General features: G+C 53.1%; 1 protein-coding gene across 1 annotated transcript; it reads right to left on the reverse strand.

Annotated features, from left to right (window-relative positions):
• Positions 1-405: 405 nt before the first annotated feature.
• Themis2 (thymocyte selection associated family member 2) lies at positions 406-11,902 on the reverse strand. The gene is made up of 6 exons (XM_020178808.2): positions 11,702-11,902; positions 9,105-9,245; positions 8,053-8,463; positions 4,067-5,142; positions 1,562-1,718; positions 406-1,140 (listed from the first exon to the last, which is right to left on the reverse strand). Exons 1-6 carry the CDS (start codon positions 11,793-11,795, stop codon positions 1,085-1,087), a joined length of 1,935 nt encoding a protein of 644 aa, XP_020034397.1. The 5' UTR covers positions 11,796-11,902; the 3' UTR covers positions 406-1,084.
• Positions 11,903-12,196: the final 294 nt, after the last annotated feature.

Here is a 12,196-nt window from a genome sequence, read left to right on the forward strand (position 1 = left end):
CCAACCAGCCCAGAGTCTAGGGGCATGGTGAATTTTAAACACGGAATGGATTCCATGACTAGGAAACAGGTATGGAAAAGAGTGTATGCTCTGGAGACAGGAGCTGTGGCTATGAGACCATAGTGAGCAATAATGATACAGGTCTGCTATGTGCCGGGCACTGTGCCAGAGGCTTTACAAAGACTATCATTTGAGTCTTAAAATGTATGACCTTAGGTAATATGACTTGTTCATTGTTATGCTGGGTAGGTAGTGAGCTTTCAGGTCTTCCTCCTTACCCACTGCACTTAGCCTGTTCCCTGATCTTTACAATCAGACCATGATTTTCCTCCAAGAGTTGAGGATTTTGATTTAGTTTCTAATGGGTCTGGCACATAGAACTTAATAAACAGTATCATTCATAGAGAAGCTCAGACATCATTTTTATTCTGTGGCTTTAGACTGAAATAATCCTTGGATAGTCACAGTTTTAACAACATCTTAGCACACCTGCTGAAACTTCTGGTTTTCCACAGCTGTGCCTCTCTGGTTCTTTTTAAACTAGCTCCCCTAGTTCCAGCACCAGCTTTTGAGAGCTAAAGCTTCAAAGAGATCCTACTTTTGAAGCTAGTTTCCCACATTCACTCATTCAGGCCCCATTTGCCAAGTGCTGGGTGTGACAGAGGTGAGGAAGACAGTCCTGGTCTCCTAGGGCCTTGAAGCTTGGGCAGCAGAAGCAGGAGGGAGACCAGAGAAGGCGGCAACAATGCATGTGATGAGGGTGAAGCAGTCAGCACCAAGGTTGGTGGCCTCTGACTCGTCTCTGCACCCAGTGATGGGACAACTGGTGGGATGCAAAGTTGATAGAAGCCAGCTGGTTCCTCTGAATACCAACGCACTAAGGCTGAGGAGTTGTGGGTGATGTGCTGGGCTCAAACAAACCAGCCTCCATGGCCAGAACCCAGCCCCAAAGGCAGTCCCCTCCAGTCTCCGCCTGTGTCTGAGCTCTGGAAGACTGCCCCAAGTCTCTTAGAGGCTCACAGGGTCGCTGGTGTCCTGCTGCCCCAAGAATGGCAGCAGCTGAGATGCCCAGCATCTCCTTCACCTAGAGGGTTTTCTGAAAGTGCTCAAGTATTTCTTCATAGTCATGTTCACACATACCTGCAAAAGAGTCCAGGTCAGCCTGGGGCTGTAGCTGGGTGGTAGCATGTTTGCCTAGCACGCTTGAGGCCCTGCACAATGAGGATATTTGGTTTTGGGGAACTTCCTTCCCCTCTTTACTATCCTCACCTATACAGGAAACAGGGTGGCCTGGGTGCTCTAAGGTCCTTACTAGCCCAGAAACCATGATGTGTTCTCCCTGAACACTGAGCCGTCTCCTCATCCTATAGGTTGTAGGGAGGGGAGTGTGCTTGCCAGAGCTCGGGAGCCCATGGGGACCTCTCCACCTGACCCACCCCATAGAGCCTTGTCCTTCAAACTGGGACCACAGAGGGTCCCATAGGTAGGGCTATCAGACGCAAAGGGAGCAGCAGAGGAGCAGGGTGGGAGGGGAAAAGCAGGGTGGACCGAAGGGACTCACCTGGGTCCTGTGTTGGGGGCTTGGTTGGCCTGAGGCCCTTCTTAAGGCTAGAAATCTGGCTGTATAGATTTGGTTTGTCCTTGGAGAAGTCCGGCAAGGTCTTTGCCTTGGGTTTGGGCAGTGCAAGCGATTGCTTCGGCCCTGAGACTTGAAATGACTGAGTAGGAGAAAAAACAGAAATCAACAAGGTCCTAATAAATGGCTGCAGAATCTCTAATGTCACTTCCCTATCTGAAGTGACATTTTCCAGTGTAGGGCTTCTTGGGACCCCAGGTGGTTTTGCTATAAGTACATGAAATATTCTTTGGCAGGGAAAAAAGTCAGGGTTAAGGGCTGTGTCTGGTGAATGTCCTTTAAATCTTGCTGGAAGCAGGAAAAAAGCAAAGTGGAGATTCCTCAAGAAAGCAGTCACAGGCTGAGCACAGTGGCTCATACCTGTAATCCCAGCTATTCAGGATTCAGAAATTTGTCCCTGGAAGAGTTAGTGAGACCCCTATCACAACCAATAGTGGGGCATGGTGGCACACCCCCATCATCACAACTACAGGGGAGGTATAAAATAGGATAAGGATCTAGGCTAGCCCAGGCAAAAACTCAAGACTATTTGAAAAATAACTAAAGCAAAAAGGACTGGGAGCATGGCTCAAGTTGTAGAGACTTTGAGAGGCCCTGAGTTCAAACACCATTACTGCCAAAAAAAAAAAAAAAAAAAAGCAGTCATAGCCTCTGAATGGAACACCAGGGCAGGGCAAGAGGTCCTAGGAGGAGGACAGAGGACATCTACTGAGGCCCCACCACACGCCATATGCGTCTGCTCAATGAATCCTCAAGTGACTCTCTGAGCAGCTGTTCCAGTTCCCAGCAATTCGCAATGTTGCCTTCCCCATGGTGCTGGGAGAGAGACCATTACTGGACCCAGAACTATGTCCGTGACCTCTGAAACCAGTGATCTTTCTGCCACACCATGCTTCAGAGACTAAATGGTGCCACTCCCCTGGACCAGCAGTGATCTGGTGCCCCGAGGGAACGAGGTGCTGTCCAAGGGCCTGACGTCACTCCATCTGAAGTCAAGGACTCTCAACTCTATGCTGGGTTCTAGCCTGTCAGAAAATTTCTGCCCCACCCCCACACCACGACAAGTGCCCTTCCTGGGGCTGGGACTGCTCAGAACTCATCTTTCTAACTTTCACTGCCATCCCACCCCCTACGGGTTAGGAAACACTTGCTACGGTTTACAAAGCTCTGAGATAGCCACCATTTGGCACTTGGTGATGCCATCAGACCTAACTTCAAACCCCAGCCCTGCCACCTCCAACTGCCTCTGGCTGTTGTGCCGACCTCGGGGGACCCTGTACAGTAGGTGGGACAGTGCGGGAGGAACCTGCACGGAGTCAGCACCCCATAAGAAGCAGCAAACATGAGGGCACTGCAGGTGAGGTCACCTTGGGTTTACCATGAGAAAATACTCTTGGACAAGGGGTGGCTTGTACAGGCTACACTGCAATGTAAGCTCGTTCAGCAGGGTCACTGACTGGAGCAGGGGGAGTCCCTGCCCCCACACAACTCTTTCTAGCCAGAGAAGTACAACTAACAAAATGACACGTCCTGGAGCCGTGGACGCAGCAGTGGGATGACAGAGGAGGAGGGAAGGAGGAAGAACATTCTGAGCCTGGCACCAGTGGCCCACACCTGTAATCCTAGCTACTCAGGAGGCAGAGATCAGGAGGATCACAGTTCAAGACTAGCCCGGGAAAATAGTTGGTATCACAAAATAGGGCTGGTAGAGTGGCTCAAGTGGTAAAGCACCTGCCTAGCAAGTGTGAGGCCCTGAGTTCAAACCCAAGCACCCATCCCCACCTCACCACATCACACCACCCCTCTACCCACCGCCCAAAAAAAGAACATCCCGGCAGGAGGCCCAGTACTTGAAAAGTGCAAGGCGGGAGTCCTGGTACCAGGGGTTGCTTCAGGAGCCCCTCTGGGGCTGAGCAGGGACTGCACAGTGGTAGGGGTGGGGAGATGGCCCAGGAAGACCAGACTGAAGTCCTGAAGGACCCCGATGCCATGTAAAGCCACTGAAGGTTTCTGTATATGGAGCCCACTGGTGTCTGGGACAGGGTTCGGGAGGCCATTCTGGCAGCTGTGGGGGAGGGGTAGCAAAGGCTGCTGGAAGAGGTTAGGTGAGAAATGACAAGGCTTGAGTGACAGCAGGGTGGCAGAGAGGAAAAGCACGAGCTGGAGTCAAAATGTTTGAGATGGAGTTGAAGCCTCCCATACTAGCTGGGACTTTGGATGTGCCTCAGAGTCTCGTGCTCGTTTTCTTAATAGTAAAATACAAATGATCACATCAACCTTAGGACGGTAAGGACTGGAGGGTGCAGAACGTGTGATGCAAGCTGCAAGTTCCACACGATTGTAAGAAAACCATCCCAGACAAAGAAGCAGAAGGACCCACAGCGGTCCCAACAGGTCACTCCTCCCTGCCCACTTCGGTTGTCCCAGTACCTTGACGCTTCCGTCCCTGCCATTCTGTCTCTTCTGCTCTCTGAGGCCCTGGCTTTTTGGGGGCCTGGGTGGGGGTGCTTGGCTCTCACAGGCTGGTAACTTCCGAAGGCTGTAGTAGAAGGTTTCCGACAGCTCCTCCACTGTAGCTACCGGGAGAGGCCTAGCCAGCTTATCTGGCTGCCCCTTGGCCTCCACCACAGTCAGGTCCAGCCACCGGGGAGGGATCTCAAAGTACATCCCCGGCTGGGAGTCCAGGCCCACCACCAAGAAGGGTTCCGTGATCTTCTCCTCCAATCTCAGGCCCGGGAAGGAGACCAGAGGGTCACTGGGGTAGGTGGTGTCCTTGGCCACCACCTTGACCTCACAGGGCAGTGAGAACTGGGCAGTCAGATCTGCTAGGCTGTAACGTCGACTATCATTCATCTCCTCCACAAAGGCACTAGCGAGGTAGAGGGGCAGCAGAATCCGTTCTTGGTCCTCCTCAACCTCTTTATAATCGTCCTCCTCTTCCTCCTCAGCCGCCTCACCTAGCCGCTGACACACCAGGACATCTATGTCCTGGCCTTGGGCCCCATAGGTCTGGCCAGACCCCAGCACCTCCAGTCGGTCACCGACAGCCACAGAAGAGAACTCGAGATTCTCCTCCTCGTCCCCCTCACAGTCTTTTGTGGCCACCACCCGGAGGGGCCTGCCTTTCTGGAGAGCACCTAGGAGGTCATAGGTTGTGGCAAACTCCCTGGGCCGCCGTCGCAGCTTGCCCTGGTAGGCCCCAGAGACCATGAAGTGTCTGGGCACCTTCCGGCCCTTACTCGAAGCCAGGACCCGCCAGGGTGGTGAGGCCAGGCCGTAGATGCACAGCCTCTGGCCTTTCCTCAGGGAGCCCACCCAGGGGCCGAGGAAGATGGGGGGCCCCTCTGGAACCTCCAGGATCTCTGTGAGTAGGGGGAAGGGCCCTCCCCGGGCCAGGGCCTCACTCAGCAGCAGGGGCCTGATGAAGTGGACGTGCTGGGAGGAGGCGGTGACGTCTTCTACATCGACCTCCAAGGTGGAGGGGATCTTGACAATGGTCCTGCGCACTGTGGAGGGAGGGCAGTTTAGGGGTACAGCACATGACACCCCAGTGATGAGTCCCCACCCTAGGTAAAGAGCAGTGGTCAGCTTGCTGGCCTCTCCTGGTTCCATCTGTGCCTCCTACTACCATTTCCCTGTTGTACTGGATTCATTGACCACTCTTTTCCTTCAGTCTCTTTCTAAGAAATTAATATGTTTAAACATTCATAAAATAGAATGGTGTATGCACCCCCAAATTCTCGTCACCAGCTTCAATAGTTCATTCACAGTCCATCTGCTTTGGTCTCTACCACAGCTACTCCTCCACTGGACTATTCAGAATCAGAGTAATCAGAATAATCACACCATGATGACTGTATCAATGTGCATTTACAAAAAGGAGGATAATCTAAAATTTTTTATTGATAATGGTTTTTTGGTGGTACTGGGGTTTGAACTCAGGGCTTCACACTTGCAAGGCAGGTGCTCTGCCACTGGAGCCACGCCTCCTGTACTAAATTTCTTTAAAAAGAAAACCTGTAACGCCACTACGGCATCTAACTGATGCTTAGTAGCACCAAACACCCCTCAGTTCAACCACGGTTTAAGCACCAGGTGAGCAGATAATTGGTTGAAGCTGGGAGATATTCACACAGGGGTTCTAGTTCCTGTTCTTTTTTAATTCTTCAAAATAACTTATGGATTACTTAAACTGCCTTATTATCCAGTGCAGGCCCCCAAGCCCCAGCTACCATTCAACCCCCTGGGCCCCGGATTCTGGTCTCTTACTACTGTTCCCACAGAGAGGGGCCAGGGCTCCCTGGATAAAAGCTAACTTCAGTTCCTGGGGAGGAGATGTTCAAGGGGAGCCTGGAACATTCTACATCAGAAAGCAGGATTCAAGCCCATCCAGGTCTGCCAAAAGGCTGCAAGAACCCACTTGAAAAGGCTCCCTCTGGCCAAAGCTCTCAGATAATTTGAACATGAATATGAATAACTTTAGTGGGGCTGGGTCTGGTGGCTCACACCTGTAATCAGGAGGTAGGGATCAGAAGGATGGCAGTTTGAGGCCAGCCTGGGCAAAAAGTCAGTGAAATCCCATTTCAATGAAAAAACTGAGGGGGTTGATGCATGCCTGTGGTCCCCACTGTGCCAGCAGACCCTACCTGGAAAGTAACTGAAGCCAAAAAAGGGCCAGGGGCATGGCTCGCTCAAATGACACAGTGATGAAGCGCCTGCCTAGCAAGCGTGAGGCCCTGAGTTTAAACCCCAGGATCGCCAAAAAATAATTAATAACAATAATAACATCATCAGTGGATGGAAACACACTGAAAACACGTCATCACTTTACCTGTCCATTCATAACGATTAAAAAAAAAAGCCATCAGCACTGAGGCTGAGGCAGGAGGATAACTAAGTGCAAGGCCAGGCTTCTGTGTCACCTGGCCAGGGTCCACCACTCTCTCTTTTATAGTGCCTACTCTTTCTTTTTCTTTCAATAAAGCTTTGCAAAATTAAAAAAAAAAAGCTCAAGTCCAGCCTGGGTTGCATAACAAGACTGTCTCAAAAAACAAACCAAAAACCCACCTACACTGTCACCCTTGTACAATGCCAAAGAGCCAACTCATTTTAAAAGCTGGCAAACAAAGAATATGTTTCTTGGGGCTCCATCTGGACGGGCTAGTGGTAGCATCCAGAGTGGGGCTGGGGAAACTGAGGCAGTACCCACCAGGGCTGGCTGGTTGGAGGTCAAACCTGGGTGGAAGTAGAAAAATGGGTGTCTGGCTGGTGGCACACACCTGTACTCCTAGCTACTCAAGAGGCAGAGATCAGGGTGATTGTGGTTCAAAGCCAGCCCAGGCAAATAGTTTGCAAGAGCCTATCTCAAAAAACCCACTACAAAAAAGAGCTGGTGTAGGCTCAAGATGTAGGTCCTGAGTTCAAACACTAGTACAACAACAATAAAAGAGTGCTCACTGTGATGCTGGGTGACAGGTCACAAGGTTTGTGTTACTTCTTCCTGCTTTGTTTAATTTTCCCATAATAAAAAAGTTTTGGGGGCTGGAGATGTGGCTCAAGTGGTAAAGCGCCTGCCTAGCAAGCATGAGGCCCTGAATTCAAACCTCAGTACTATCAAAAAAGAAAAAGAAGAAAAAAAAGTTTGGGGGCTGGGTGTAACTCATTAGTAGAGCACCTGACTAGCAGGTTTCATACCCAGCACTACCTTAAAAAAAAAAGAGGCTGAGGCAGGAGGGTCTTGAGTTCGAGGTCAGCCTGGGCTACATAGCAAGACCTGTGTCTCAAAAAAACATGCAAAGAATCCCACTTGGCCCTGCAATGTGCCAGCAGCCCTGGCTGCCTGCCCTGTAGGTGACTTCAAGGAGCTGGGCCACCAACTGTCTGCTCAGGGAAGAAGCCCTGGTACCCAGTACCACCTTCCTCCACTCAGGCTCTGCCTCCCACCCCGCCAACCCTGGCCAGGTTCTGCCTCTGTTTCCTCAGCCCTCTTCTGCGTGCTGCCACCAGCCTGTCCTGAGGAATAACCGAAGAAACAAACTCTGAAACAGCTGGGGTATCACATTGACAGGGTCCTCTGTCACTCAGAGAACAATGCTGTCCTCCTCAGAGTCTGGAAGAGTCCAGTTCCCAAGGCCACTGGTCAGGTTTTCATTTTGCACTATTGTGTGTCTGCACCAATGCTATTGAGCTCAGCAGCCTCTGCCAGTTCTGCAGAGCAGGTGGGACCTCATCCATGCTTATTCCATTTTCCTGTCTTCTTCTACCCAATGGGGCATCTGCATTCTGTTCCACTGTGTACACTGGGTCAGCCACCTGGGAGCCCTGGACTATTACAGAGTGGGGATGTCCTTCATCAGAGCAGCTACCAGGACCCACCGGTGCCTCTCTCCTCCCCCGCACCTGCCCAGACCACTCACTGTGCATGATGGCCTGGATTTCATACTGAGGCTTCAGGATCAGGGAGGGCCAGGGGAGGCTGGGGCAAACGAGGATGCAGTCCTTCAGAGCTGGGTCCTGCAGCACCTGGAGTAGGCTTTGGGGGGTACCAAGCTCCCATTGCCAGAAGGGCCCCTTCTGAGACAGGGGCAGGTGCAGTACGACCTGCTGGGTCCCCGAGCCCTGGACACAGCGTGCACTGCAGGTCCCAAGGTGCATTTCCACAGCCTGGAGGATGAGAGGCTGGTCCTCAGCCACCATCCTGCCCTGTGCGCTAATTCTGCGGGTTGACACGAAGTAAACTGGCAGCTGTGTGGAGCTCTGAGTTATGGCAGAGACCAGCTCTTCCAGGGTTCTGTAGCTGTGGAAGCTGGTGATGGGACTGAAGTGGCCTGTGGGGTTCAGCACAGGGCAGAAGAATAAGGATGGGGACAGAGCTTTGCTGGGGCCAGGCCTTGCTCTGACACTACAGATAATCCAGCCAGGATCCTCTTGAGGACAATGTCAAGGATGGCCCTGCATCTGGACATCCAGACTGCAGGACTGAGAAACAGAAGGCAGAATGAGACAGCTTCATCACCACGCCCATGTTTTTACTGGTTCAGTCCCACAGCCCTCGCTCCCCCCAGGGCACATAGGTGTCAAGATGTTTGACAGTGAATGTGTGAACAAACACAGAGACTGACACCTGGACAAAGAGTCAGAAGCATGGGGGCTGGGGTGTGGCTCAAGTGGTAGAACATTTGCCTAGCAAGAGCAAGGCCCTGAGTTTAAACCCCAGTACCACAAAAAAAAAAAAAGAAAAAAAAAAAAAAACGGTCAGAAGCAGATATCATCGGAAGACATAAGGGAAGGGCATAGTCTCATTAGCCTCAGGGCATCACCAGACCACTGTGGGGCACCCCTGAGGGGCATCTATGAGGCTGCCTGGTGATGAGAGTGACACTCAGAGGAGTGGGAGTGGATGCTGTGCTGGCAAACCCACCCACAAGTGGCCTGAGGGTGCCAGGAGAGGCAGAGGTGTCCACCTTACCCGGGAAGTTGGGGGCGAGTTCCAAGGTCTGACCCGTCCCTGGTTTCTTGCAAATCACTTTCTGGAGGTGAACCTGGATGACCTTGATCAGGTCCCCTGTGGAGAGGCAGCACTCATTCCCAGAGATCTCGTAGACAGAGCCTGTAGGGACATGGACTCAGTCTCCTCATCGGCAAGGGCCCAGCACCGGGTGCCCTATTCCCCACAAGCTATGCTCTGCCACACCTTTGTACATACTGTTCCTGCTGCCTGGAGTGCCCTTCCCTGCCCTTCCCCACTGGAAGTCAGCTGGCGCAGCTGTCCTCAAGCAGCTAAGCCATCACTGCCTCCTCTGAGCATGGGATGCACTCCATGGCACCCTTCTCTAGCCTTTTCTCCATCACCAGCCTTCTAACCTGCTCACAGGTGGAGCTGGCCCCCCCACTGCATCTGTAGCAGCACAGGGCTGGACCTCTGAGTGTGTATTCAACCCACGAAGGAGTAACTAACCCAGCAAATCTCAACTCTCTGATTGTGCAGTTGTGAAATCAGGCCCAGAGAGGGTCAGTAGCTCCTGGCAGGTCACACAGGGTCGGCTGGGTATCCAGCTCTCCACACACTTTGCTTTCTCCTTCAAACAAGTTGCTTTTAAAGAAAGCACAGGAGGCAATGGAGGGCACCGTCAGGGAGGACCGTGGGCAAGGTTCTGGACACCACCCTCCAGCCCAGCAGCCCACTTTCCTGGCTCAAAGAGCTGAAGCGCACAAAACATACACAATAAAGGTGTCCACCACGAAGAGTGCACAGGTCCCCATCCAGCGGAAGGAGGACAGGAAACTGCAGGTGGCAGGGCCTTGAGCCACCAGAGCCTACCCAGGGGAGCCCTACTAGGATATCTCCCATCCTTTGATGCAAACCTCACTCTGACCCCCCCCGGAAAATGCACTCAGGGTTGTAAAGTACAGCTGCCACGCCAAGTGCTACACACACCACTGCTTTCAAGACTCATGACCGCCCTTGGGGACGGGCAGTTTCCCTTTCTTAGACAATGACACTTAGCAGTTTCTTGTTCCTAAAGAAGATGACACTGCTTCAAAAAAAGTCGAGTGAGATGCTGAAGATTATCATGTAAGGCTGGGTGGGCATGGTGGTGCATGCCTGTAATTCTAGCTCCTCAGGAGGCTGAGGCTGTAAGATCACAAGTTTGAGGCCAGCCTGGGCAGCTTAGCAAAACCCTGTCTCGAAATAAAGTAAGACAAGGGGCTGTGGCTAGAGCTCAGTGGTGGAGCACTTAGCTAGTATGCACAAGCTCCTAGTATGGAAAAAACCGAACAAAGCGAAAACAGGTGATTGGATAGAGGAGACAAAACTAGGGGTGGAAACCACATGGTCAACCATTCCATAATATTCCCCCAGCTCCTGCCCCATCGATGCATGTCATCTAAACCCACACTCTTATCACATCACCCCAACTTCTGCCACTTCCCAGCACCCTAGGTCAGGCCGAATGAGGAAACTCAGGTATTGTGACAGACAGGCAAGGGATGGGGTTGGGGGAATAGAGGGGCTTAGTCTGGGGCTGGAGAAAGAGCAAACAGATCCCAGGTGCCTGCATGCAGGAAGCCCCCAGAGGTGGAGCCAGAACTGGAACCCAGATCCACTGGAATCCCAAATGGCCCTGGAGAGAAGCACTGTGAGGTGGTGGCTCCTGGATGGCCCTCCATGTGTCTCGGCCCTCACTCAAGCCCTCAGAACACTTTGCTGGAAGCTGCAGGGAGCAGGATGGGGGCAGGGCACTCAGAGAAGTTTGCTCTCAGGAAGGGGCCTGAACAGCCGGCTTTTCCCATACCCCACCCCCAGCACCTCTCAGTTCCCTCTCCTCTCTATCTCCACCTCTCCCACTCAGGCCCCAGTTCCTCCCTGGAAGACCAGTTCCCCCCACAGTAGCCCTGGTCTCCCATGCACTTCACTGCCTCCTCTCCTCCCACTGTCAACCCCAGGCCTCCCGCTGTTTTGCACAATAGCTAGTGCAGGACTGCGTCCTGTCGAGAACCATCCTTGCTTGAACTAGGCATGCTGCTGGCAAGGAGCAGATGAGCAGGGTGGTGCATAAACAGCAGGGAAGGCTTCCTGGAGGAAGAGTCACTTAAAGCTGAGAACTGAAGAACTGACCGGATCACCTACTGCCCACTGTCCTGCAGAAGGCCAAGGTGGGGCAGCTGATGGAGGATCCAGGGAAGATAGTGTAGGGAGGAGAGGGCGGAGGGCACAAAAACAGGACTGCCTCCCGCTTATTAAGTAATGGGGCCGCGGGTGCAGATCAGTAGTGGAGGGCTTGCCTAGCATGCTCAAGGCCCTGAGATGCATCCCCAGCACCACAAATAAAAAACCAAGCAACAGCCACTACCACCGCGAGCGTCCTTAGTGCCACATCTCGGGCACAGTCGGAGCTCCATCAATGCGCACCGAGGTTCCACCCGCGCTTAGCTCGGTTCCACCCACTTTCCATGCTGAACTCACTCACTTATCACCACCCCAAATCACCAAGCTTGGGCAGTGGCGGCGAGGGTGCTCGAACCCCCGCTGCAGTTGGCCAAGGGGGAGCCTGGGCCGCTCACCCTCGAAGTAGACTCCGGAGCAGACCCGCAGCACGCGCGGGAGGGAGGCGGGGTCCAGGTGGCACACGAAGTCCTGCAGCGGCACCGGCTCCATGGTCCCCGTGGCTCGTTGGGCGCAGAACAAGTGACCCGCCAGCAGCCAGCGGGGACACCCGGGCGGCTCACCTCGCGGGAGCCCGAGGCCACGCCCATTCTAGACCACGCCCCCAAGAAACCACGCCCCTCCGCACTGTTGGGTAAGGCACCGCCCCTTCTTCACCTGCTTCCTCATTGCCAAACCCGGTGACGATACCTGTCTATGACTTTGGTTGCTCCGTTTTGAGCAACGAGATCAGGACGTGACCCTCGGAAGACGATGAATGAATAACAGCTGTCCCCACCTCCCCAGGGCGACAGTGATGTGCTACCCTATCCCGTAGGGGCAATGAGGAAGAAGATGGAGAAGCCGGACAGCCCTGCCCTCTGGGTCTGAGGAGGGAGATGTGGTGTCCAGGG

This window comes from Castor canadensis, chromosome 7, assembly GCF_047511655.1.
Source record: "Castor canadensis chromosome 7, mCasCan1.hap1v2, whole genome shotgun sequence".
In the NCBI taxonomy this organism is placed as follows: Eukaryota; Metazoa; Chordata; class Mammalia; order Rodentia; family Castoridae; genus Castor; species Castor canadensis.